General features: G+C 32.6%; 1 protein-coding gene across 3 annotated transcripts in view; it reads left to right on the forward strand.

The window, feature by feature from the left end:
• The window catches only part of LOC124368784 (cytokine receptor), a 98377-nt gene extending 82787 nt beyond the window's left edge, over positions 1-15590 (forward strand). Inside the window, exons 22-24 of one of the 3 annotated variants that reach the window (XM_046826153.1) lie at positions 1896-2084; positions 12875-13057; positions 14579-15590. In XM_046826153.1, coding sequence (XP_046682109.1) covers positions 1896-2084; positions 12875-13057; positions 14579-14863 — 657 coding nt within the window. In that variant the 3' untranslated portion in view covers positions 14864-15590. The remainder of the gene's footprint in view (positions 1-1895; positions 2085-12874; positions 13058-14578) is intronic. The other 2 variants (XM_046826154.1, XM_046826155.1) reach the window with 2 other exon arrangements.
• Positions 15591-27581: the final 11991 nt, after the last annotated feature.

Genomic DNA, 27581 nt, shown 5'->3' on the forward strand with positions numbered 1-27581 from the left:
GTTTTCGTGTTACTAAGGGATTTTATTTGTTTGATCATAAACATGCTGGTGTTAAGTTTTTTGCAGAGGGAATCTATATGTGGTGTCCAGGTCATCTTCTCATCAATTGTCAGTCCCAGGAACTTAACACTTGTCTCCATTTGTACTTCTGGTATAACTTTGACTTCAGATGCTCGTCTTCCAAATGCTATCTGGCTGGTTTTGTTTGGGTTTGCAACCAAGTCATTTCCATTGCAGTACTGGTATGCCATGTTTAGAGCAACATAGCATGACACTGCTAGGTCGTCTGGTGATTGTCCATTCAACAGAAGCGTTGTATCATCAGCATACATTAAAGGGGAGCAGAAATCACCTAGGTACTGTGGCATGTCGTTAACAAACAAGATGAAAAGTGCTGGTCCTAGTACCGACCCTTGAGGCACTCCTCTTTGAACTGGGAGAGGTTTCGATCGTATTTCCTCTGTGATTCCTCTGTGTGTGTGCTTCAGTTCTACTAGCTGTTGTCGGCCCTTGAGGTAACTTTGAAACCATTTGTTAGCAGTTTCGCTTACTCCCATGTGTGTTAGTTTTTTAATGATGAGTTCGTGACTGAGGCAATCAAACGCCTTACTTAGGTCGAGTAGAATTGCTGTTGAGAAATTACCTGCCTCCAAGTTGTCAACAATGGTTTCAGTTAGCTTTATCATCGCTGTGATGGTAGATTTCAACAAAGGAACAAATTATCATAGTTGCGTAAATAATATTTTTATCACAGTTCATATTTTCTTTATTTATATCATTATTGATATGTTGTACAGTTGATCAGAATTACACAAATTACTGATTGTCCAAAGACCAGCAATGTATATTTATCTCATTTTAATTCAGTTTCACAAATTAATCACCATATGTGATACTGTGGTAAAGAACAAATAAAGATGAACTGAGTGACATGGGAATTGTTTCTTGCCTCAACAAACACAGCTAAATGAGACATTTTCTAAAAGTTATAGAACCACTTTATTTCGAAACTTTGCATAAAACATAAGTAAAAATATTTTTTGAACCAGATATAAAATTTCTACCTTACCGAAGAAACTCTCTGAACCATGTAGTAAGAGTTTAGAAAAAACATCATTTTTAAATGTGTATGGTATCAAATTATTCAAAATAACTGGTCTTTCTTTTGTGAAAACCATTACAAATCTTAACTATCATCAGTGTTCTGATTGATATCATGTTGAAACATTGCTTACACAACAACTTCCTCAAGTACGGTGTAATTCAGACACAGGCCACTTAAACTCAAGAATTAAAATTACTAATATATACATGTTTATAAAATTAGCTCATTGCCACAAATAGTACTAGAATAGAAATATTTATTACTTTTGTTTGTATATTATGAAATATATTTTGTTTCCCTACAATTTCACCAATTTTTATTAAATATAATTATACAAATAAATAAAAAACCTATCTATTATAAAAAGTCAGTTTACTAGTTACTTTATTCAAGAAACAACATGCCTTTATTTTAATTTTTTCCAATAATATAGCGTTTAAATTTTTGAATTTCTAGTTATATATTGTATTTACAAACATTCTTAAAAATACTTGCACCACGTTTATGCTTACTAATAACAAGTGTAATAACTTGTATTCATCAACACAAATGATTACGGAACAGGTTTTCCATAGCAACACGTCAGAAGTCAAAGGTGTTTAAACTTATATGATGTGTAAAGTGACAACATGTGCATTTAATATAAATTGAAAAATACATAGATCAACAAACAATTGATGAGATGCGGAACCAAAACAATATTGAAATCGAGTACTTTCAAACCAGGCCCATTCCAAGTGTAAATAAAATGTTGTGGTACTGTACTAAAGGGTAAGTTGTTTATTTGTAGCTGTTGCTGCAGAAGAAAGGAGTGGAGAGAGAGGCCAAGGACCATGATCACACCAGTGTAGGCGAGGGGGAGGGTGATGGTGACAGCAGTGGGTGCAGCTCCGGTCACGAAAGTGTCACTTCTTCACTGACCGCTGGCACGCACATCTCCTCCGACAGTGGCACTGAGGCAGATCAGTTACATGACAAGGTAACGTAGTAGTTTAGTGAGTGTTTATATGGATATTTCAGTCATATTACTAGTCCGCATTAAACATTTAGTCAATAATTTATACAATATTTAACTACTTAGAAACTCAACTAACTAAGCGTGTTGTAATTAAGTCACTCCTTATAATATTTTCTTATAAATAGAATGCCTATATTTTATTTGTTAATTATAAAATTCAAGTGAGCTAAAATATTTGTTTTAATCCAAAATGCATTCCTTGAAATTTATTTGGCTTGATTGGTATTACAAGGATTGGTACGTTATGTGTACTGGACTGTTGTCATTCACTAGAAGGGAGTCTACTCTATGTGGTGTTTCTTATAATATATGTCTTACTTATCAAAATATAGGCAATTAACTACATAATAATTACATACTATGTAAGTTACTACAGTGGTAAGTTTAGTGGAACATGGTAAATAACACAGTTACATAACAGTGGAAACAACACAGTGAATCAGAAGTGTTTTGTGGTTTTTCACAAAAAATATAAAACCCCTTACGTTTTGTTTCACTTACCAGGCAATTTTATTGAAAATCTGTGATAAAAATGAGGTAATGTCAAACATCGAAAAGCCTGTTCTCATATAAAAATGAAGTTTTATATAAATCTTGCAACAATAAACTTGGTTTTCCATTTTCTGTAGTCACACTATTCTGCAGAACACAGACTACAGGAAACTCAGTTTTACTACTATAACATCATTCTATATAGGAATATAGACAGAATCAAAATGCTCCTTGGTACCGGTAATTGTTACCAGAATCAAGCATAAGTTTCATGATGGGGAGATTTCTCTACTTTCAATTACTGTAGTGTGCTAGATAGTTTTCATCAAAAGATTATTGTGCCGGAAGTTTTGGATCAAATTCTGTGTTTTAGCTGAGAAATCATATGAGATCTTTAAAATGCTGAATGCATGCATGTAGGGTGGGATAGAAATACTTCATTCCAACAACTAACTTAGTACAACATCTTTATAATTGATGACTTCTATATGAAAATAACTTCTTTCACCAATAGTTTTAAAAAGTAAAACTCATCCTTGTAACAGTTTAAAAAAATATGTAAAATAGGACTGTAGAAATGTCACAGCCTATGTTACGCCTACTATGATAGGGCATGCACTAAGACTCTTACCAACATGTTCTTGTTGTTGTCTACCTAATAAAGGCCAAGTACACTGAAATCATTACGAAATCTCCAAAACTACAGGGTGGCATAATTATTTATCTGAAGGTTGCACAAATTGTGACAGATCAAATTATGATATTCAAATATTTGCGGGGAATTGGCAAACAGTGAAGTGAAAAAAATGTGTTGATGGAGTTGTGCTTTATTTAATTAATAGTAGAAAAATAAATTAACTTTACACGGGAACAAATTCAAATAATTAAATTGGATCAAACACAAGTAAAATTCATCTTTTTATTAAAAGTACTAAATATAATGAGGCAAACAAGCTAATTTGGGGTGTTGGGACAAATTGAGTGCTGAAGAGACAATGTCCTCAGAAAGCACATGTTGTGAAAATTTAAATAATAAAATGATAGATAATTAATTAGGGTAAATAGAAAAGACTCAAATTGATAACAACGAATTAGATTAAATTAAACGTGAGGACGCTGATTTGATCGAGAGTGGAGAGGCTCATTGTCCTAGACACTACACCCCAATCTGGTATTCTTTCTTCTTGTGCAAAATCTCAAACAAAGCGGACATAGGAGAGATGCTCCTGACAGTGACGTAGACAAATCATTAGTTTAAAATAAAAATTTACTACAGGGCGATGGGATATAGCGTTTATTAGATAAATTTACAAAAAACAAAGCAAAATCAGAGAAATTAAGTTATAAATGTTGTGCAAATAAATCTAAATAACAAAGTGAGTTTCTTTTCCTTAATATCTATCCCAACTGCCGAGAAAATTGGCAAGTGTTATATAAGTCATAGCCAGGAAACATTAATAGACTCGCAAAATTTAAAACCTTTTAAATAAATTAGTCAATTTGGACAAGTCTGAGATGAATTGAAAATTTTCACTGTAAAGACAAAGACGTACATTAAAATGCCATTTTGATACAATTAAGAATCTTTATTGTCATCCCACATAACAATGTATTGACAACATTAGAATAGCACTAGTAGGCCTAAATAAATATATAAATATGACCAACATATAGGAGCACATAAATTAAAATTAAAATAGCCTACAACAAAACAGTTTATAAATCACATGACACATTAAAATCAACATAGCACAATTTACATGAAAATGCAATCACTTATACTACAGGAATAAAATTCTTCTACAGAATAAAAAGCTTTTTCTTTTAACCATTTAGTCATTGAATTCTTAAAATCTTTACATGAAATGTCTCTTACAACTAATGGTAACTTATTAAAGAGTTTTAACCGCCTAAATAAAGATATGCATCGTGTGTTTTAGATAGTCTAGCAAAACCGTTCTGATCAATAGAATGTTGGTTTCTAGTATAATGATTGTGGACTGAGCTTCTTAAATTAAATAATTCTAAGTTTTCTTTTACATACGATAAAAATTTGTGAGATAAGAATTGAAGGAAGCGTAAGTATACCATATTCTATAAAATATGGTTTACAGGTGTCACTATAGCTAATATTAAAAAATTGTACGCACAGCCCTCTTTTTGGCACAAGAGAAAACCTCTTTAGCACCACTAGATCCACCCCAGAGAAGGGTGCCATACAGAAGGTGAGAGTGAAAAAGATCAAAATAAGCCTTTAAAACTAAATTTACAACTAGTACAAAGTTTAAGTTTCTTAAGTAAAAAGATAACTCTACATAGACGAGCACACAAGGCATCAGTATGTGCTCTCCATGTAAGCCTTGAGTCAAGATGGAGACCTAGCAACTTAACAGACTTATTTACAGAGTTGACACCTAGGTTAAATATTATTTCCTCTGACGTATCCTCATTAACTATTAGACTATTTGCAGTAAACCAAAGGTAGGATCTCTCTTTCATATAGTCCATCATAACAAGATTAAGCTCAGGAAGTTTACTAGAACACATCAAAGTAGTGTCGTCAGCATAATAAGATACTCTTGTTTGGTAGAAATTTTGGGAGGTCATTAATGAAGAACGACGAACAAAAAGGGGCCCAGGACAGCCCTGGGGAACCCCCCTAGTCACTCTCTTGAGATCAGAGTTCTGGCCACTTAGTTTGACAAACTGGTACCTATCAGACAAGTAAGAACTAAAAAGAGATAGTTCAACATCTCCGAGTCCATAATGGTTAAGCTTTCCAATGAGTTCTGAGTGAGGTACAATGTCAAAAGCTTTACTAAGGTCCAACAATAAAGTGCATATCTCTTCTTTGTTTTTCAAAACCATTAATAATATAGGAGACAATGTTTTCTACAGCCTTAACAGTGGAGAGGTTTTGTCTAAAACCAAATTGCTCCGATGAGAGTTAAACAATTCTGCTCAAAATAATGTTCAACCTGGAATTTAATAATGCTTTCGATTATCTTGGACACAACAGGCACCAAAGCAATTGGTCGGTAGTAGTTATTAACATTTAATTTATCGCCTTTTTTGTATATCGGCACAGTTACAGTCGTTTTTAAACATCTAGGATAAAACACCAACACTGAGCATCCAATTAATAAGAATTGTCAAGGGATACAAAATTTCCTTTGTAACTTTCTTTAAAACAAAATTGGATAGTCCAAAGACATCTTCAGACTTAGAGTTACTTAGCCTACATACAGTGTTATGAATATCAACAGGGTTAACATAACTCCACTTAAAAGGCAATACCTGAGGACTCTTGATGGTTGATTTTAATATCTCTATGGCACTAGCTGTATTTACATTATCATTACTACTATTTATATTATTATATATATATTAACAAAATGGTTTTATTGAAGTCATCGGCAGAAAAGGGAAGTTTTAGACTGACAATTGTTTTTTAAACTACGCCCAGTTTCAGCATTGATGACATTCCAAGCCGCTTTGCAAGGGTTACGAGATTCTAATATGTATTTATCATTGGCATTCCTTTTTGCAATATCAATCTGTTGTTTATAAAACTTCTTGATTTTCCTATGATTTTGTAACAGGCTAGGATCATTTTTGCTTTTTTGATGGCTTAAATCTAGTAATAGCCTAAGTTTTCCTAAGAAAGGGGTATACCAGTTTTTTGGCAGGCCTAGGCCTAGAAATAGTTTTAGTTTTAGTAACTAGAGGGCAACATTCATCAAGGCTCAATGACAGAGACTGTAGAAAAGAATAACAGGCACTTTCAAGATCATTAGCTACTGAGAAAATATATGGCCCAGTTAATATTACTTAACCTATACTTCAATCTATTAATATTTACATAATTTAAAAGTCTATAGTTGTAGGTTAGTTTTTCACCGCATTACGGGGTTGTGAGCTTGTAACTGGAAGTTCGAAATTCAGCAGCAGGCCAAGGTGATCGGAGAGGTGAGGTTGGACGGTTTTACAAGTATAAGTAGCTGGATTGGAGATTGGAAATGAAATTATCCAAGCACGCTTCCGCACGAGTGGGTTGAAATTCAAACAAAAGCAATCATAAGACTTAAGCATATTGATGAACTTTATAGTTTGTGAAACTATTTACTCTAGGATCAATGTTTATGTCACCTGCGATAATAATCTTCAACTTACAGAATTTAGGGTTACTAGTTATAAAGTCCAAAAGTTCAGATAATCTATCATTAAAAATGTCAATTGCGGAATCTGGGGTACGATATACAGTTAAAATGATCAGACTGACAGCATTGGATGCAATCATGGCTGCTTCAAATATTTTGCACTCACAGTAAGTGTCAATATTTACCACCTCAAATGGATATTGAAAAGAGTATCTTACAAAAATTGCAGTTCCACCGTAGGGAGAAGGTCTACAAAAGCTAGCAGCTAGAAAATATCCATCAGGTACATATAATCCTATTTTACCCTGGGTACACCAATGTTCATTGACACACAGTATATCACATAAAATAGTACGATTGAAAAATGTCCAATAGGTTTAATTTGTTTTTTATTGATTGAAGATTAATAAGTACAAGTTTGACTTCAAAAGATGCATTGCCACTAACCTCAACTTGAGACTCATCCTTAGTGGAGTGTGTAGAACCATAAACTATGTGACTTGTGAATTCACCTGTATGTTTTCCAAAAAAGAAGCTTCATGGGTTCCTTTCTCCCCAGAACTTTTGCGTTTATTTACAAAACCGACTTACATAAGTTCCTTCAGGCCAGAAGTCTTCATCATACACAGTATTCCACTGGGACAATGGGACACCCACTTTAAATTATCTGTAATCTGGATACCTACTTTTTAATTTTGTCACTTCACAGTTATTATTACCTTTCCTTTCACACGAGCAATTACATATTGCTTAATGTTCTTCACTTTCTACACCTTTCAGCAAATCTCGAAAACAAAGATATGCTTATGTTTTTCTACAATTTTCAGTTTATCATCATTAACAGGAAGCACGGCCCGTTAAGAACTTAGACCTTTTGTAGTTATTCATAACCTTCCTAGTTTGCTTGCTGTTACGTTTTCTCACTTCAATAAATCCACTATTGGAGTCCTCAGGTTCCTCTTCCAATTCCAAAACCACCTGTTCCCTATTCAATGACGCAACAACAGAAGGAACATCTGTTGTAGACTTGGTACGCAATGTGGATGGTATAGCTTTGTTTTCATGAAGCCTAGCTGTCTTCTCCTTGTGTCAGGACGCCTTTGCTTTCTCGATTTTTTTTGTTTCAGACAGGTTTCCTTTCATGTCTGCCAAAGTTTTGGTTGGCAGCACTGAAATTTCTTTGCTTTGGCTTTGAGATTGAGAAAGTTTCGACCGCTGGAGTCAAAATATGTTTTGTCATTGACATTTCTAACTGCATCAAAGATGTTGTTATTTTTATTATTCAAATCTTTTGTAACTAAAGAAGAGTCAATTTTCGGCATAGCGGATTTTAATACACTAGCATAAGAAATACTGCTGGTACCAGTAAAAATGTCACCAATAGCATCTGAGTGATTATTCACCATTGAAGTTAGTTTAGCGTTTTCATTTTGCAGAATATTTAATTGTTTTCTAAGTTCAAGCTGATTATTTGTTAGATCAGAAAATTTGATCAGTCAATATTTTAATAAAATCAAAAACATTTACATGTATTGTCCTCAATTCCCTCACTTTCAACAGCAATAACAACTGGCAGGTGATGTACTCACGTCATGTTTCAAGCAGACTAGTTTGCTCCAAACAGCTATCGCACTTAAAATTAGATTTTTCACCTTTAGAAAATGCATATTCACTTTTTAGATTTAAAATTTAAATTTGTGTTAAATCAGTGACAATCCAGAAAGTACTGTGAACACTTGTAAATATACAATTAATCAATCACCTTTATCTTCAAAATTAACACAGCGAGTTTTTTTATCTACACAAGGATTTAGCCTACTTGGACCGTGAGATTACATTAATTTAGATCACGAACCACGACACCAACCCTAATACATTTGATCTATGGTGGGACTTCGACCCACGGTATAGTAACCGGCCAACGACACATCTTGTAACCAACATGAGGCACTACACTTTAACTGAACCGGAGCATATGCCACAACCAATTCAAAATCTGGGCAGCATCACATGGAGCAACTACACGTTATAAAAACCGAAACTGTTTAAAATGTTTTTAGTCACAGTTAGTTCACTGACCGTGGATGCTTTGAATAGCCCAGTGTAAAATTCAGAGTCAATAGATTTAACCCTATAAGTGGCGATCAGTTGTGGTCTCAGTGGCAGGCCGTTTTCGGTGCCGTGATTGTTAAAATTATTTTTAGAAAATATTATCTAAGTTATAACCTAGCAACAATATATTTTTTTGTTTTCCTTATGAACTATAGAATAAGAATAAATATAATATTTGGCTCCTTACCTTTATTTTCAGATGAATATCATTGTAGATGTGTAAAGATTTTCTTTTAGAAAAAATAATTTTTGAGTTCTGCTGTCCGTCACTTTGAAACTACTGGAGCTACAAAATAATGTCAAATACACAGAATATACACAATTTTATTCTAAACAAATTACTTCCTATACATTTTTTTCTATTTAGAAGAACAAAAAAGTTAGATGGGAAAAACTTAATCTATGTACAAACTGGTTTTTTTTTTTTTATTTCGAGTCACTAGAAGAGGCTTGTCTTTTCCTCCCAGTAGTGTAGGGCCTATAATAGTGGCTTAGTTTGTCATAGCACAGTGGATGAATGCCACAGTTGCAGCCTGGGCACCAGTATACACTTGTCTTACTTTTTACTGTAGGGTCTTTTGCGCAAATTATGCAAACCCTTTCTTTTTTTCCTTCTAAATGAACAATTGCATGTTTTTTACTAGGGCCTACTTGGTGTGGACCTGCAACCAAAGTGTCAGGAATGGTTTCTTTTCTTACTAATTCTTGAACCACTGAATCTACAAAATCATCTCTTGCCATAGGCTTGTCTGAGTTTTGGAAATACAATATGTAGGCATTGAACATCGCGATGTTAAGCATATTGAACTATATCTTTTTCCAATACTTCTTGCTTTGTCTTACGCAAGAAAGGTGATAGATCTCTTGTCACTGCTGTCCACACCGCCCATTTGTAAGTTGTATTTATTTATAACAACTGGTTTTACTGCTTGCAGTCCACTTTTGCTGGTAATTAATTTATTTTCAGAGTGACAGCCAGTTGTTAATAAATATACAGGTTTCCTAGATTTTGTTTGTTTGTATTTTACAAGCAAAATTTCACCTTGCCTGTAGTAAATACTTTGTTGCTCCCCCAAATGAGCAGCAATGATATTCTTACACGATTCTTTAGAATTTCTATTTATTGTTCCAGTCAAAAATGTTTTATTACTTAGTAATTCACGGGCCAGTGGGAGTTTAGTGTAGTAATTATCTGTGAAAACATGTTGACCTTTATTTAGAAGGTTACAAGAAGTTAACTAACTGGTCAATCACAACTTTTTGTATGAATGAGCCTGGATTTTGTGTTAAAAAGTCTTTTCCAGTGTACAATGCCACATTCAAAACATAATTTTTGTTGCTATCACACATCTCAAATTTTTGTATTTCATACCGGGCATGTTTTTTATTCGGCATGTACATTATAAATTCACAACGGTTTTTCATAGCTATAAGGAACTGTCCATTGCAAGATTTTGCCAAGGTACAAAATGCTCTTTTAGATTTAAATTGAAATAATCATAAAATGTCCTAATTTTATTCCATGAATCAAAATTTGGATCACTACGATGTACATTTTGAGAGCGGCTTACATGAATACATGATAGAGCTAATAAGTTGAAATTTTCTCAGAGTCATGTTCTCGGGGAAAAATGGATGGAATCTATTACTTTTGGTACTCCAAGTAATCAACTACATTTTTTTTACTTACTAGTCCCATATTTAGTATCAATGCTATAAAGGTTTTTATTTCACTTACTGTGAGGTGAACCCTTTCTTTCAGCCTAGAAAATCGTCTAAGCTCACCAGAATTCCTTTTGTCTCTTATAGTTTTTGCAGCATAAAAGTTAGTTTCGTTTGTTATCAGATTCCATTTGTAGTTGGTAAAGAAAAGGTAAAAATATTCTATACGCCTAGAGTTTCTGGCAGGACAGTCTTTGATTCCAGGGTTTCTTACGCTGAACTCAGCTTCAGTATTTCTGTCTGGCTCGGGTGGAAGTACTTGGATCCAAGTACGAGGTTGTGGGGGTTGTGGAGGTTGTGGAAGTCTATGTACAAGGGGGATTTCAGAGTTAGATGCACTTGAATCTTTATCACTAAGTAGGTTTTCTTTCGTCTTCACTGCTTGACAAAAAATCCTGTAACGAAACACTATCCGGTATTTCATCAGCGGGCACATCACTTTCCTCGTCAGAACTAAGAGTTTCACAATTCAAGAATATCACTAGAACCAACATTTTCCATGACAAACTAATAACCTAAAAATTTACAGGTAAAACAAACAACGCGATAAACAATAATATACTGACAATAACAGTACGCAAAGTCTGCAAACAAAACAGTGACGAGACGAGTAGACAGCTGTTATCTCGTCTATTGCCAGGTCAAAAGAAAACTGTTGGATTCATTTAAGCCAGCAAACATTAGGAACATGAATACACACTATACTATATGATATGTATAGGAAATTTCATGGAGAATACAATAGTTCAAACTAGGCCTAAAAATAATGGACGGTTGCGGAGCAACAGCCTTAAATGTGAATAGGGCTGTGTGTGTAAGGGTTAACATTTACGAGGGCAAATCAAATATAAACGGTAATTTTGCTGTTGACTGTACCAAACACGTTCGGACGGACGTGATGCGGCTGTGGGCGATTGTCGTTTTGCTTAATAGGAGTGGGGAGGAACTGCTTGCTTCACACTAGCGTTGTGTTCTGCCTTCAGTACAGCCATGACCGAGCGAGAGGTACATCCATCTATTGCGCAACGCATCGTCATAAAATTTTTAACAAATGAAGGTGTTAAGCCTTCGGAAATTTTTACTCGTTTGCAGGCACAGTTTGGGGACACTACTCTGTCTCAAAATCAAGTGTATACGTGGGCCAGAGAATTTAGGGATGGCCGAGAATGTGTTGAAAACGAAAGTCACGGTCGACGCCCAAGGTCAAGTCTTACAGATGACAACATTAGTGCAGTTCGACAGCTTATTGAAGGTGATCGCCGGTTAACTGTTCAAGAAATCTCGTCGGAAATTGGTATCAGCTACGGGAGTGTTCAGTCTGCAATCACAGACCACCTTGGCTTCAGAAAAATTAGTGCTCGCTGGGTTCCGAGGTTGTTGACTGGAAATCAAAAACAGGTCAGATCGGAGATTGCTGGGAGACTTCTGCAACGATTTCAAGAAGAAGGTGAAGATTTTTTGAGGCGCATCGTCACATGTGATGAGACGTGGGTCCACCATTACACTCCGGAATCGAAAATGGCAAGTAAGGAGTGGTAAAGGAAGGATGAAGGCTGCCCAGTGAAAGCCAAAACTCGTCTCTCAGCCGGAAAAGGTCTTGCAACAATTTTTGTTGACTCAAGGGGCGTTCTACTCATTGATTTTCTTCACGATCAACGAACAGTGAATGCGGCTTACTACTGCCAGGTGCTACAGTCAGCAAAAACCAGTTACCGGAACAAAAGACGAGGTGTGCCCATTTTGATGTCATCCTTCTCCATGACAACGCAAGGCCTCACACTGCATTGTTGACAAGGGAAGAAATGGGCTGGGAAACTCTCGAACACCCTCCTTACAGTCCAGACCTGTCCCCTTGTGACTATTTTTTGTTTGCGCCCCTGAAAGAATCACTTGGAGGAAAACGATTTGAAAACAATGAAGACGTCGAAAAGCACGTGCACGGTTGGTTAACAATTCGCCCTCAATCTTTTTATGAACAGGGAATATTCAAGCTTCCAAATCGGTGGCAGAAGTGTGTAGATAATGCAGGAGACTACATTGAAAAATGTTGAAGGTATAGTTTCTGTATAATATTATTCAATAAACATAATTTTGAAAATTACCGTTCATATTTGATTTGCCTAGTATTACATAACCAATTTGACTGTCGGCAAGCAATATAAATGAAGAGGCAGATTAACTTTACTATTATACTTCCACAAATTTTGCTTTAAAGATATTAAAAATGTTAGTTCTGTAAACGAATCTATAATTGATGTGTTGTAGAGAGCGACCTCTCTGGATGGGGTATTCAGTGACTCTGCGTCACCTCCTACTTCGCTTCGTCAGCGCAACAAGGCTCCATCGACCAGCAGTGAAAGCAGCACGCGGTGGGAACGCGGAGAGCCGTACGTCATGTTAGGTGGCAGTAGCTCGTGTCTCGTCAAGTCCACACCGAACCTTGGCGAGGTAACAATACTTCAGTCAAACTTTACAATCTTCTCAGTAAAATGTTTCTTTAAAATATTTTTCAATGTACATCTATAATAATATGTTTATGTTAACTTTTTATAATGTTTTTTGTATATCTATAAAATCCGCTGTTTCTTGCACGCAGACCTATTTTTTTCTCATGATAAAACGTAACTTGGAACTAAATTTAAAGATTTGTATAATGTTTCCAAACTACCAGAGAGATCTGGAAGATGAATCTTAAGACTCATTAGGTTCCCATGATTTTAATTTTACTTTTATATAATATGCAAACAAAATCTTTTGTGAAACATGATTTTGTGAAAAAATGTCTATTTGATTTGAAAATAAATGTTATACATCCAATTTGTACCATTTTGTAGAGCATTAACTGTAAATATATATACATATTAAAAATTTGTAATTGTAAAATTTGGTTTTTAATTGGGTTAATTTTTTTTTAATTAAAGAGTTAAGACTATTTTCCTTTAAGACAAAGAAATATTAAAAACATGTTTTGATATCTCTGCAAAGATGTATGGACATTTAGGACAATATAGTAGCCAGTTGCAACAAAAATGTGTTAAATATAACAATTTGAATTCTTTGACAGTATGTATTAGATTAACTTCAGGGATTGACATTTTTTCAAATGTAATTTAAGAAAAATGTGTGGTTTTAAATAAAATAATAATACAAGAAGAAATTAAATTTTTATACATAAAAAAATCAAGTAATCTTTATATAGAAGGAGTGATCAGAAAGTTCCAGGACTTTTTATATAGTATGAGAACGAAATGTCGCATAGTGATGCAGTTAGCAGCAGTGTATTATCTGACTCAACTGTAACACAACTAGTGTTTCAGATCACTCCTAACATCACTGAAACAAAATTAACCAAAGCTTGTTTGAGGTTAGTTTGATGGATTTTGGCTATTCGTGTTGAAAAGAAGAGCAATATGATTGTGTTAAGTTTTGTGTGAAACTGAACAAAACTTTCTGAAACGTTTTTGATGTTATGAGACGCTTTTGGTGAAGAAATGCTCTTTATTTTTAAATACTCTTTATTAAAAACCCTCTATAGGATAAATAAAATCATGTAAAATAATTTTTATGGGTCAAATAAGAAAATGTGTTTTTATGTTCATAATATCAAAAAGTCCACAAGAACATTTTTTTTTCATTGCATATTTTAATTTTATTGTATTTATAATGTTTTTACAAAACCGATTTAAAAAATGTATTCATACATTTTTATGTTTATTCTCCTAAATAGAAAAAGATATAGCGCTTCTCGCATGTACACTAACAAGATTTCTGGCACTTTTTGGCCAAAATATTTTATTTGCGGCACTCAAAGCGTTATTTCTATGCCTAAATTTTCCTTGCATACTATTAACTCAGTATTTGAGATCTTTACAAAACGTTAAATCTTCTGGTCAAGAGGATTTTTTTTCCTAAAGTCTAAAATAACAAAAGATGTTTTTGTTTCACATTAAATGTAATTATCATGTGTAGGTGGAGGGAGGAATGACAGGCTACTCGCTTCTGGGAGGAGTGGCAGGTGGAGTATGGAGACCACCGGTGAGCGCCAGTGGCTACGTGTCACTCCCACCAGCCGTGCCGGCCCCTGCCCCGCCCATGTACGTGGCCCACCCTCCGTGCTGGGCGGAAAAGGAGCAGGCCGTGACTACCCCCAGTAAAGGTTACGTGATGGCGGGCGAGAGCGATCCTCCGTCCCAATATGTGAGGCTCGGCCACTCCAACTACGTCCCTCATAGACAATTAGATGCAGACCTGTAGTGTATATAGCCACAGATTGTATATTGATAGGCAGCTTCATGACTACCGGGACAATGTGTAACTGTGATAATGTGTTGGTATTGAGCCTACATCCCTCCGTAGTGGTCGCTTTCAAAAAGCTGCTGTTTTCATTCATTCATCGATTCTTTCCTTCTTTCATTGGTTTTAATTAGATTAACATTTTCATATTATAAATTATGATATAGTGGATTTCTTTCTTTGCTTAATTAGTTATTTAGTTGTATTTGACACAAGTGATCATTTTTCCCTTCAAATGTTCTTTTATATTTTTAAAAAGGTGCTTAAAAGAGACTGCATGGTTATTAATGTTATCAATTTATTTATTTATTTAAAATATGAGATCATTGTTTTAAAATGTTGATCATAGTCATTGGATATTTATAACTTTTCTTCCATGTTATTGTTTAAAATTTGTAAATAATCATATTGTATATATATATATTTTAGTTTAAATTTTGTGTATTTTTATCCATGGGATTCAATTGTTTAAAATGTAATCTATATGTGGTTTAGTGCATATTCAGATTTTAATGTTTAAAACTCAAATATGAGTTCCAGTCACTGTTTTCAATATTCAGATTTTAACATTAGAACAATAACATCATATTTCATCTGCTATTAACAGTACTTTAAGCACTTGTCCCATGTCTGTTAGTTGTTATTTGATCAAAGTTTTTAAGAAAGTATATATATATATATATATATATATATATATATATATATATACATACACATTTATTTTAAGGCAGTAAAATGCTTCCTGTATATAATTTATTTAATGTCACTATGTTATTGTATTTTCAATGTCAGGAAACATTGAATTTAATTACAGTGAAAGATTTAGTACACTTATGATGTGAATTATTTATGTGATTTCCTAATTAACGTGGTTAGTTACTGTTTTTTAATTGTTACTGTAATTTTACTAATTACATATTGAATATAAATTGTTTTAGCAAATCATTTCTATGACATTTTAAACTGTTTCTCCATTGCTGCGTTTATACAAATTAAAATTACGTTTTATGTGTGTTTGATCAAAAATACATTTACATTTTTAACCCTTTAAACCCCAACCAATATGTCAAGTGATGTCCCAAAAATCCCAAGCCATTTAGAAAAAAATGTATGAGTTTTGTAAACAACTCATGACTAGGCTATTTTTAAGTTATCAAAACTAATTATTTTTGTTTCACTTCTTAGTAAATGTAGTTTACAGAAACATGGATAAAAAATCATATCCTAAATATTAATTTTATAGTATTTATATATACATAAAATAAATAACAAATTTTTAACTCCAAGTTTGTTGACGAAAACCATATAGCTACAAATATTTAATACGCAAGTATCTATTCATTGTATGTTAAATTTAATTCTTAATGTAAGGAAACTAAAATTATGGGCCTACTTTATTTACAAGTTGTATAACATCAATTTTTGTTAGGGTGTGTCATTTTTCTTTTCTTTCCATTTCTGTGCAAGTAAATGTAACACGAGCTTTGAGATTCATAGTTCATAACGTAAAACCTCAATTATTTCTGATAAAATACTTTAAACTGTTTATAGGTTATATTTACAAAATAAAAAAGTTTTAGTATAAAATATTCATCACTAGAAAATAATTTTATCACAAAAATTGTCGTCACTGCCCACATCCATGCCACTTACAACTAAGTTACTAATTGGTGTATTTTAGGAGACAACGATTCCTTTTACTCCTTTTCAAATCAAATAAATAACAAACTAAAATTTAACTGCTATACTTTATACTGTTTTAACCTAAAAGCATGAAGCAAGGTGGAATATTCACAACGTAGTGAAATACAGCTGTATGCAACTATCAGTGAGCAGTCAGCTGAGATGAATTGCAATTTCTCAATCACAGACTGACAAAATAAGAAGTTAAAGCTTTACAAACTAGTATATTTTGATACAATAATCTTTGTACATAAGCCTGTGGAATTTCAAAGTATTTGGTGAAATATGTGGGCAGTAGAATAATAAAAAGTGCACGTCCGCACTATACAGACGTTGGGGTTAAAAGGGTTATAAACTGATAAACCTTTTACCACAGAACAATTAAATTGTACCAAAATGTACCACAAACTCCTTTCATATAGTATAGATTTTATTTCATATTCTGTAAATTTCCAGAATGATACTTCTGGCAGGGGGCATCTGTGGTTTCAATTGTATTTGTCTGTACAATCAAATTCCAATCCTTGTCAAACAATATCTTTTATATTTTTTATAAGTTTTATATAAAAAAAAATCATAATTTATTGGATTTTAAAATGCTAGAATATTTTTAATTGTTCAAAAAATAGGTCTATTTATACATTGTACTTAAATGTTAATTGAACTCAATTACAATCATGTGTTTATGATCTCTATCATGGTTTAAATGTACTTTTTGTCTAAAATTACATTTTTGTAATTGTTGAACAAATATTTAATGGAGATGTTGATAGTATTTTGTGAAAATATAATGGACACACAAAAATTTAATGAAAATTATTAGCGTTGTTTTTTGAGGAAATATCGGGGTTTTTAATCAAAACAGTGGTGAAGTTAAATAGGAAATAGTTCGGAGGTATTAGCACACTACAGATCCATGCCTAATTTGAGTTAAACCAACCTAGTAGTTAAGCTTGTAGATTTATTTACATATGTAAATATATATATATATAAACATGCACGTACAGTAACATAATTTTTTTAACCTTTTTTTGTTTAAGGAGATCCTAAAACAATGACAGTTAGTTAAGTTTAATCATTGTATCTGAGTTTTGTAAATAATGACATTGTTGAGTCTAGCCTCATAAGTTGCGATGATTCTTGTACTTAAGATTATATTAACTGTAATGTTACATCTATGAACGTGCCCAATCTAACCAGTGGTACACAGATGTCAATCGCTGTGCACCTTTAATTATCCACCAACTATTTTATGTTTCAAATATAAAATACATTAGTTGAATTGTGTACCTGAAGAACCATTTAAATTTACTATAACAATATTGAAGTGTTATATTTCTGAAATACTCTAAATGACAATTTCTTGAGTACGCTTATTTTTAAAAATGATGGGTGTCATTTATCATTGTATGTTTTACCTTAATTTAATTTTTATTCTTGTATAAACTCTTAGTGTAGCACAGTACTTTATGTACCAGTAAATTTTCATTCATGATTTTTTTTTACTACCTCGTTTAAAACTTCATTGTAAATTTGATGAGATTTGATCACTACTCTTATATTTTATCTTAAACTGTCTAAGCCATACAAGTAACACTTTGTATCGTATTTTGCACTTCTATCGTTATGAAGAAAGTAAATACTTCTCATTACTTTTGGACATTTTGTTTTGTTTATTATTTTATAAAAACATTGGCATGTCGGTTATGGTTTGTATCATGTTTAGATGTCAGTGGAAATGTTCTGTGTTTGAGCGCGCATTTGTACGTGTGTATGTGTTTGGTTATCTAATAGAAGATTTTACGAAAACATCGATAATTTCGAAAAACTCACTTTTGGAGTAAATCTATTGCAATTATGTAATGCCCAATCTGATAATAAATTTATTCTGACGATGGTTCATCATTTCATTAATTTAAATATGTCAAGGAAACACTAACTTGATAATATGGGTTAGACAAAAAATCTAAAAGAAATCACAATTCCAATCCGAGAGTTAAATCTTCAACTGGGGTATCGACTGGTTTAACAATCATAATCATTATTTTGTGGATTAACATTTAATAAAACTGTGTTGGGATCGAGCACAAAAGGCCGAAAAATAAAGAGATAAATTAATACTGCTGGAATCAAGCGATTCTAGAAATAATAATTACAATTTGCCTATTTCTCAATTTTATGAGAGCTATAAGTAATGAGAAGCAGGGAAAAGTTGTGGAGTCTGTGAATTGTCTATGATTTTATTTACTCCAGTTAAGGAAAAATTTTTCAGCTCAAAAAGGTTTATTCAGAGACTTTAATACTTTTCTTATATTGTTATCCTTTACAATTATACAAGAGATTGAAGTAGCTGAGTTTGTTATGTGTTGAGAAAGGAACACTGAAGACACTTGTGATTATGCAAACGCATTACTCTGATAGCTGTCTAATATTACATTTCTGCTAGCGTATATATTCCGGTTGTATTGTAATTCTTATTGTGTGTCATACATATTTATTGCTGTACAATATATCAGCTTCAACTGAAATTAACGTTTAAAAGCGAATAAATAAAATTGTGATGATTTTTGTATATATTATGGTTTTAGAATATTAATAATTTCATATCATAATAAAATGCAACCAACTTGCCTTAAGAAAGAGCCAATGAGTTTTACTGTTTGTGGTGTTGACAAATCATGTACCGAGAATATATGGTATGGATTCCCTATACGATGTTTACAGTGTTCTGGTTACTAACAATTGACACAGAAGGGAGTGGATTTGGCTCTTTCATTGTATTCAGTAGAACACCAATGATTGAGTCTATAATCTAATCATATTTCTCTTTCATTGGTTTTTTTGTATGACTTTAATGAACCTTTTAATAAATTATTTGTGATATTTTACTGTACATTCTTAATAAAGGTGTTACTTGAAAACCCAGACTGGAGCTGCGAGATGACATATTCATTGTTACTTAAAATACAACAAAAATAATCGTCTTTCCAAAGTACCCCAGGTACCCCCCCCCCTTCGCCATGCAAGTATTCTATTTTGAGTCGCTACATTGGAAGTCATTTTCATTTTTCGGAAGATCCTGTGTTTTCCTGAGTAATCTGTTGCCCTCGATCGCATCGCCTCAACATACTCAGAGCTTTTCAGCCGAGTATCGTAGCCGTTTCAGACGAGTATTGTCCAACGCAGCACAACACTGTTTAAACAGACAAGCTCTCTGAGCGGGAGATATGTCACATCATCTTCTTACAAACTCCTACTTCCTAAATAATTTTATAATTTTTTCAATATTAGTTACCGTTTTTACTGAATTAGTTTTCCACTGCATGTGTAATTTCTAAGTGACAAAAAATAATCACCATACAAAATTATTAAGGTTTTCCTTGTGCATTGTACAACAAATACTTCACATAGGACATTGTCCTTTCTCGGAGCTCTGCATTTTACCGACATAATGTCTAATCGTGAACCTCTTCTAACTAGTTGAAACAGTGCAGTTATTTTCTAGGCACACCTTGTATTATAGTATAAAACAATTAACACGCTTGGAAAGCACTTTTAAAATTTACAAAATAGTAATCTTGAGGGTTTTTTACATCTCGATTTCAGTTGTATTATTTTGCATCATTAGTTTTACTTACTAAAATATTCGAATGTTTAATGCTTGAATGCTTTTGCAATTTTTCAAAACTATTCAAATTGCTTTATCAAATGTGGAAATGTAGGGATTCTCATACTCGTATATGATATGCGATGTAGACAATCAACCATTTTCGTTCAACTGAGTTATTTTTTGGTGAGTAATTGTGTAGTGAACAGACACACCATACGGACATTATCTGTATGATGTATCTGTATTGGCTGATACAGCATACCATGTTTGAGGAATATGATTTTCAACAACCGTTGTGGTTGATGACGTAAAATATTTAAATCAAAAGTTGTGAAATTTTTTAGATTGGTACAGAGATTAAACACTCTTCTGTGTTAACTTTCAATGTGATCCCAACACGATTCATTAAAAATGTTTGAAAATTGTTCAACTACTAGAAGTGTGCAAGTGCATCAAAGCATTTATTCAGTAGTAATTTCAGCTTTTCAAACATCAATAAATAGTATCAGGAATCTTAGTAGGGAAACCTGAATATGAAATGAAAAATGTTGAATGCCAACTAAATCACGGTTGATATAAAGGTTCAGCTCAATGGATGCAAACTAGAAGCATGGCGCGTAATGATGCAAACTAGAAGCATGGCGCGTAATGATGCAAACTAGAAGCATGGCGCGTAATGATGCAAACTAGAAGCATGGCGCGTAATGATGCAAACTAGAAGCATGGCACGTAATGATGCAAACTAGAAGCATGGCGCGTAATGATGCAAACTAGAAGCATGGCGCGTAATGATGCAAACTAGAAGCATGGCGCGTAATGATGCAAACTAGAAGCATGGCGCGTAATGATGCAAACTAGAAGCATGGCGCGTAATGATGCAAACTAGAAGCATGGCGTGTAATGATGCAAACTGGTATAACATTGTGTTTACTGAGACATAGCTAACTTGATATAAATAGTCATATCAGAGTATTTGAATTAAGATGCAAAACAAATTAATAACAATGGAACATTCTAACTCAACTTTAGCTGAAGATTTGGTCAGATTTTACACTAATTGAATAAGAATAAAGAATCTAATTCCATATAAAAGTAAAGAGCTTACACTTTATGCTATTGAATAAGTAATGAATTACGATAATTGTATAAATTTACAATGGTTTTAACTGTATTAAAATTGTGTTAAATTTTATTACAAATCCTACTGAAATTCAGTTAAGGACTCTTAGATTAGCGATAACTGTAAATTAAGCCAGTAAAAGAAAGATGTGTCCAAAACGTACGGCAAGGTAAGATTCTGGACATTTGCCATCGTTATATGTGGCGAAATACAAAACACGAGGATTGGAATCTGCCCTATTCCTCAAGTGTGAAAAAACAACACACAAGCATGCAGTTTAAACGTACAATGTGCTGCAGTGGATTGCCACTTAAAAAGATGTGTGTCATGCCTGACTCATACACAAACCGCTTAAAGTCCGGACTGAAGTAAAGAACCCAGCTGTTAAGTGTAACACTGTTGCCAACATGTAACAATGAAAAATGTCCAAAATGCTATTACACTTTCAACAAAGAATGTAGCAGAATTTAGAGACGTTGTTTAATATGCAATAAACTGAAAGCATAGCATGTACATGTGAGCTGATTTCTTTAAACTTCCATTTTTTGTTTGTATACTGCTTTAAAATTTTCAGACACAATTTCCAAATCACATTCAGCCTGAAAACCCAGGAAAGGAACTAGAACTCACTTCATTATTAAAAATCAATATACTTTTATAAATCTACAATTAACTTATTATTTGATCTGTTTTAGGTCCACTGTATTCGTATATTTTTTAATTTTGAAATTATACATTTTATACAGGTTCCATTTACATTATAAATGTTTTTATAAAATGTATAGTTTTTTTTAGTTTGGGTTGCTCATGATTATCCAGATTCTAATGTCTGGATTTGCAATTCGGTTGAACTTGAAATCGAAATTGTTATTTACTTACAGAGTTTAGCTTTATAATCAAACTACTGTACTTGCACACCTCTAAAATCGAATGCCATAAATCTGAATTAAAAGAAAAGAGTTGTATTTATTCTATTTGAATGAGAAGTGCTATGATACACACTGTTGTGTTATGCTTAAAAGTGTGTATATGTGTTTAAATTATAATAATTTATAATATTATAATAACTAAATTAAGTGTTAGTATAGTAAATAATATTCACGATCATTACAGTTACATTTATTCCTTGTTAAATGTAGCTATTAGCAAGCAATAAACTCATCATACTTTCTTAATGTATGTCGTCTATGAGCCCATTGTAATAATCGATATCAATCAAAACACAAGTATTAATGTTAGAAGATGTTTTTAATTGATTAATTACCACCTGTGTTTACAGTCGGTGATTGTAAAGTGTCTTAATATGGTGTAGTTTTGATTGAATAATGGTACAGTACAATGAAATCATCCTATAAACTAAATAATATGCAGTATATGTGATGAAACTTTGAACATGCTTTTATCAAACAGGTGTTTCAAAGATTGCACAGACTGATGTTATTTACTAGACAACACATATTTTGTATAGAAATTCCTGTTGGAAAAGTAGCAGTTTTTATCTGAGTGTATAGCAATAATAATTATTCCATATTTTAAATTTTGCTGTTTTTAATGTACAGTATCCATGGATTATGCACTAATACAGTGGAATCTTTCTAATCTGAATTTAATTGAGATTCAGTCAATTTGGCTACATTTTTTGATTTTAAATTATTTCGTCTGTCAACGTAATGTAATTTTCAAATATTGATTTTTGTGTAAAACATTGTTTTTTCAGCACATTTGCCATTAGAGGCTTATTGTTAACATCAACATAAAAACACAATAATCCATACACTTTGAAAACCGTTAAAATATTTTTCTCACTGAATGTGTTTGATTAGTTGTGTGTAGGATTAGCTTGGGACTCTACTGTAAATTCCGTACTTGCCTGTTTTTATGAATTGAATGGTATGCCTTAATTTTAAGTACAAAAGTAGGACGTGAATAAATATGAACTCCAATGTCTATAAATTGTGCCATAAAATAGTTAAGCCGTTTTTGTTATTGTGTGAAGGTTTACAGTGAGGTATCCCATTCACCTTAATAATGTTATTATCAGGTCCATCCAACTGGTCCATTAAACTCTTTACCCAATCCAAAATAGTTTGTTTCTGTTACTAGTGTTCTTTTTAAATAAAAAGGTATGTTTCAATTTCAAATAGTTACATGTTAACTACTAAAATAATAAACTTCATTACCAGAGATTTTGCCTAGAATTTTTGAATAAGAATATTTTTTCTGCTTGTATACTTTTAAAACTTAATGATTTTTTAAAATACTATATACAAGTATAATTCTGAAATTAACTTTTTAGATAAGGTAATGGACGTAAGGCTGACAAAGAACAATTCAAGAACCAACCAATGTGCAATAGTTTCTTCTGTTACTAGAATAATATCATTTGTAAAGTGCTGCCCATAATAGAAGTGACATCATTTCGAAAGCTGTATATAATTCTTGAAATTGTTTAAAACACTTTTTTTGGTACTGTGCATACCAATAATTTTACTGTTGTGTAAATGTTTTTATTAAAACATATTTTAAGCATTTTGAATAAATATTCCATGTAAGTAACTTTTAACATATCAGTTTCTTGCAGTTCCTTTGATTAAGGTCGGAAAATAAAATTTGTGCAGATCGAACCATGTAGCTCTAAGCTATGGCAGGGTCGGAGGCTTGTATTGTCAGTGACACCTGGATCGGACAAACTGCGAAAAGGGTAAACTATTTGCGGGAGACAGGGGACTGTCTCATCCTCCATATACCACTCTTCTTGCTAAATGATTCGGTCTGTATCGATGTAAATAATAAATTGTTTGCTTGCTGGCAAATTGAAAACTATAAGAGTGAAAAATATCTGTCCGTTCAGAAATATATGTTACATGTTAAATGTGTAGATATAATCATTTGTGTTACGTTTAGGAGAAAGAGGTATTTTTAGATATTCTTTGAAAGTAAAACTTACGCAAAAACATGCAAAGTTGATATTGTCTGCATACACTTGGGATAAAGAGCTCTTTTTATTGGTGTATTGTTAAAATATATGTTAGAATGATGGTACTAAATAATTGTTCTTTATGTCTTATTTCCTGTAATCGTGTAGCAGTTTGTAACATCCTATCCAGTCCAGTCAATGTTTTAACTAATACCCGTTAATTGTTTGATGGTTTAATGGTTGTTATCTCACGTATTGCTTGAATTTGCCACAAAAGGATTCTGTCCAGTCAACTGCAGCGAGACCAATTACAGTAATGGAAAAACTTATCCTTGTTTTTAAATTTTTGGTTAATGTTATTCGTATTCAATGTTGAATTCCGTGTAATAGATTTGTTGTGCATGACAGTTTATTAATTCATCAAAATAACTTTTTAAATGTATGTATAACATTTATGGTTAATCTAATTTACAGCTCAATCAGACCTGAATCTTTATAAATAACATTGACAATTTGGTTGTTGGAAATCGAGACATTTATATGTATGGGTGAAAACAGTTTCCATATCGTATTGTGTCTATGCAAATTAAAACATGAAATTGAAGGTCCAAAAAATGCGTATGTTTTCAAGAGTATTTCCAGCCCTGATGGTGACTTACAGAGAGTAGTGTAATCAGCATATCGAATCACCGTTCCATTCTGATTCAATGAATTAGTGGACAGGACTAGTCGCTGGATAGATAGATCCCTGACAAACTGTACGGTTAATTTTCAATTTATCCAAGTGGTAGACCCTGAATCCTACAGATCTCTATTATAAATGTTCTTATTATTGTCTTATAATGCATGCAATTGAATACTTCAGAAAGATAAATGAAAATGCTGAGAACTTAATCTCGCCTTCAAATCCATTAACAACAGCTTCCAAAATATTTCTGACTGTGTTTATTGTTGATTTGTATTTTTGGAAACCAAACCTATCAGGACAAAGACTTTGAATTATTTCTCAATTGTTTGATTAAATTTTCATCCAAGTGATTCGGGTTTACACATTTAATTGTAGTTTCTTCTGTATCATCTGTAAAAAGATCATCTAATATTTTTGTTATCCTTTTTAAGCTTTTTTACCTATTTAAGGTTCCAAGGCATTCAATTATGTTAATGATTCAGTTTTTTTCTAAAAAACAGATGGTGTAATAGGTAGAACGGTGGAGTAGTGTCTTCTGTTTCCTCACTTGGCTGGTAGGAAGCAACAAATGTCTTTATTAAATATTGAAAATACCGAAGTAATTACTGTGGTTTACTTCAGCTTGATATCGAGTTCTTCTCTTTTCACTGTTTATGTAAATGATTTTCCGGTCAATAATATTAACTTCGATATTGTTTGCTACGCCGATGACATTACATCATTATTATCCTTTGTTCCTAACCTGAAAGAGCTGCAACTCATGGTTCTCATCAAATGGTGTTTGCTACAATGAAAACAAGGTTCACATTATTTTGCTTTCATCACAGCATGCCTGTTGTTGCTCTTAAGTTTGACGGTATAAACACTTTACATTCTGCACGTCTTCTTGGAGTTGTTGGTGATGGAAGGCTTAATTGTGTTATATGTCCTAACAGATTTTTTCTAAAAAAACTTACCTATTTTGTTGAGAGGTGCTGTTATTTTGTAAATGAGTTTCTGTTGAAATGTACTAAGTGGAATCATTATTTTGTTTAAAGTGTGTTATGCTTTCTTCTTGCTATTTTTCTAATACAGCGTGTAGAAAATACCATGTTTAAATAAGCAGTATTTTGACAAATTTCAGTAACTAATTTTATTTACAAAATACAAAAATATTGTATTATCTGTGCCTGAAGCCCCTCACTGAAGCAAAATTTGCATTACACAATATAAAGCAGCAAACCATGTGGTTACTATAGGCATATTCACATCACTATAAATCGTTATCATAATTTTAAATTCAATTAATCATTAACAGTTCAATAAAACTGAAGCTTTTGGATGTAACAATTGCTAACCATGCAACAAAATATTATAATTATAATTTTGAAATAAAGTATTAATTGCATTGTAAACAGCAAACTCTTGTGTAATACACATATTTTAACAAAGTCCAAATCAGGTGATGGTTGAGCAATCTTGTTGAAAAATGTGAAACATTGAAATTCATACCATAACTTTGCATCGTTGGTTTGGTTTTTACTAGGAACCTAAAGCGTTGTTTTAATCTGAACTTAAGAAGAAAAAGGATTATTTCTTTTAAGTATATTATAAATCGCAATAAGCAGGTATGGGGAAAATAGTTTTTGATCAAAATAAAAGAGTAAAACAAAAATGAGTTGCGAATTTTAAATGATTTTGTAGTGGGTTGAAGTTTGGTCTAGTTTTAAAAATAAGTACCAGTCACTTTCCTTTCAAGTTTGAGGCCAAGAAATGTTTGTACTAAGCAGACACAACTTATTCATTAAACAACACTAGGATATGATTAAATAAAAAATGTGAAATTTGCTATACATACATTCAGTTTTGTAGCAAGTACACTGTTTTATTACATAATCTTGAATTTCAACACAAATAAATATATCTGATAATTTTTGTTTCGAAAGGTGTTAAACCTGTCAGTTGGTTCTATTGTACCTTTTTGTAGTTATTACTTGATTTATGTTCTGTTGTATGTAGACCTTCATTTCGAACGATGGTTGTTAATAGATTAAATAAAGTTAATAAATGTTTATATGTTATAATAGTTTGTTTCAAGATGTACTTTAGCTGTATGTTAGCTGTGTTTAGATTTGTTCATCAATTGTTTGTTTTAAATTGTTTTATTGATTCTTTTACATGTAGAATTTATTATTACTAACCATTGTACAATTTGCTGTAAATATAATAAAATGAAAAATCAACATAAATAAGTTTTTTTATATTTACCTAATCTCATTATCTAAAATATCCTAGCCTAATCAGTCATGTAAATTTGTAATTATTACACTAGTGCTCTAATGAATCCTAAAATTATAACATAAAGATCAACCGATAATTAGGTTTCCTGATGAAAGTGCCTTGGAATGTGGAAAATAGTACAAGGTTTGTCTGAAAAGTATCTGATCTCCCTTTGCTGGCCAATTGTTACAAGACGACTGTCTCTGACCTGTTATACTGGTGAAGAGCTGGTTCCGAGACTAGAACCTCGGAATTTGCATGTGCTTCTCTCCCAGTTTGTAGAACAAAAGATTATCAACACATTCGCCCCTCAGCTTGGTAGGCCACATCGAGTGGCCCAATGAATTTCAAATTGAAATCAGCAGGCTAATATATTTGGCCCACTTTATTATACAGTTTTAA

This window comes from Homalodisca vitripennis, chromosome X (genome assembly GCF_021130785.1).
Source record: "Homalodisca vitripennis isolate AUS2020 chromosome X, UT_GWSS_2.1, whole genome shotgun sequence".
Classification (NCBI taxonomy): domain Eukaryota; kingdom Metazoa; phylum Arthropoda; class Insecta; order Hemiptera; family Cicadellidae; genus Homalodisca; species Homalodisca vitripennis.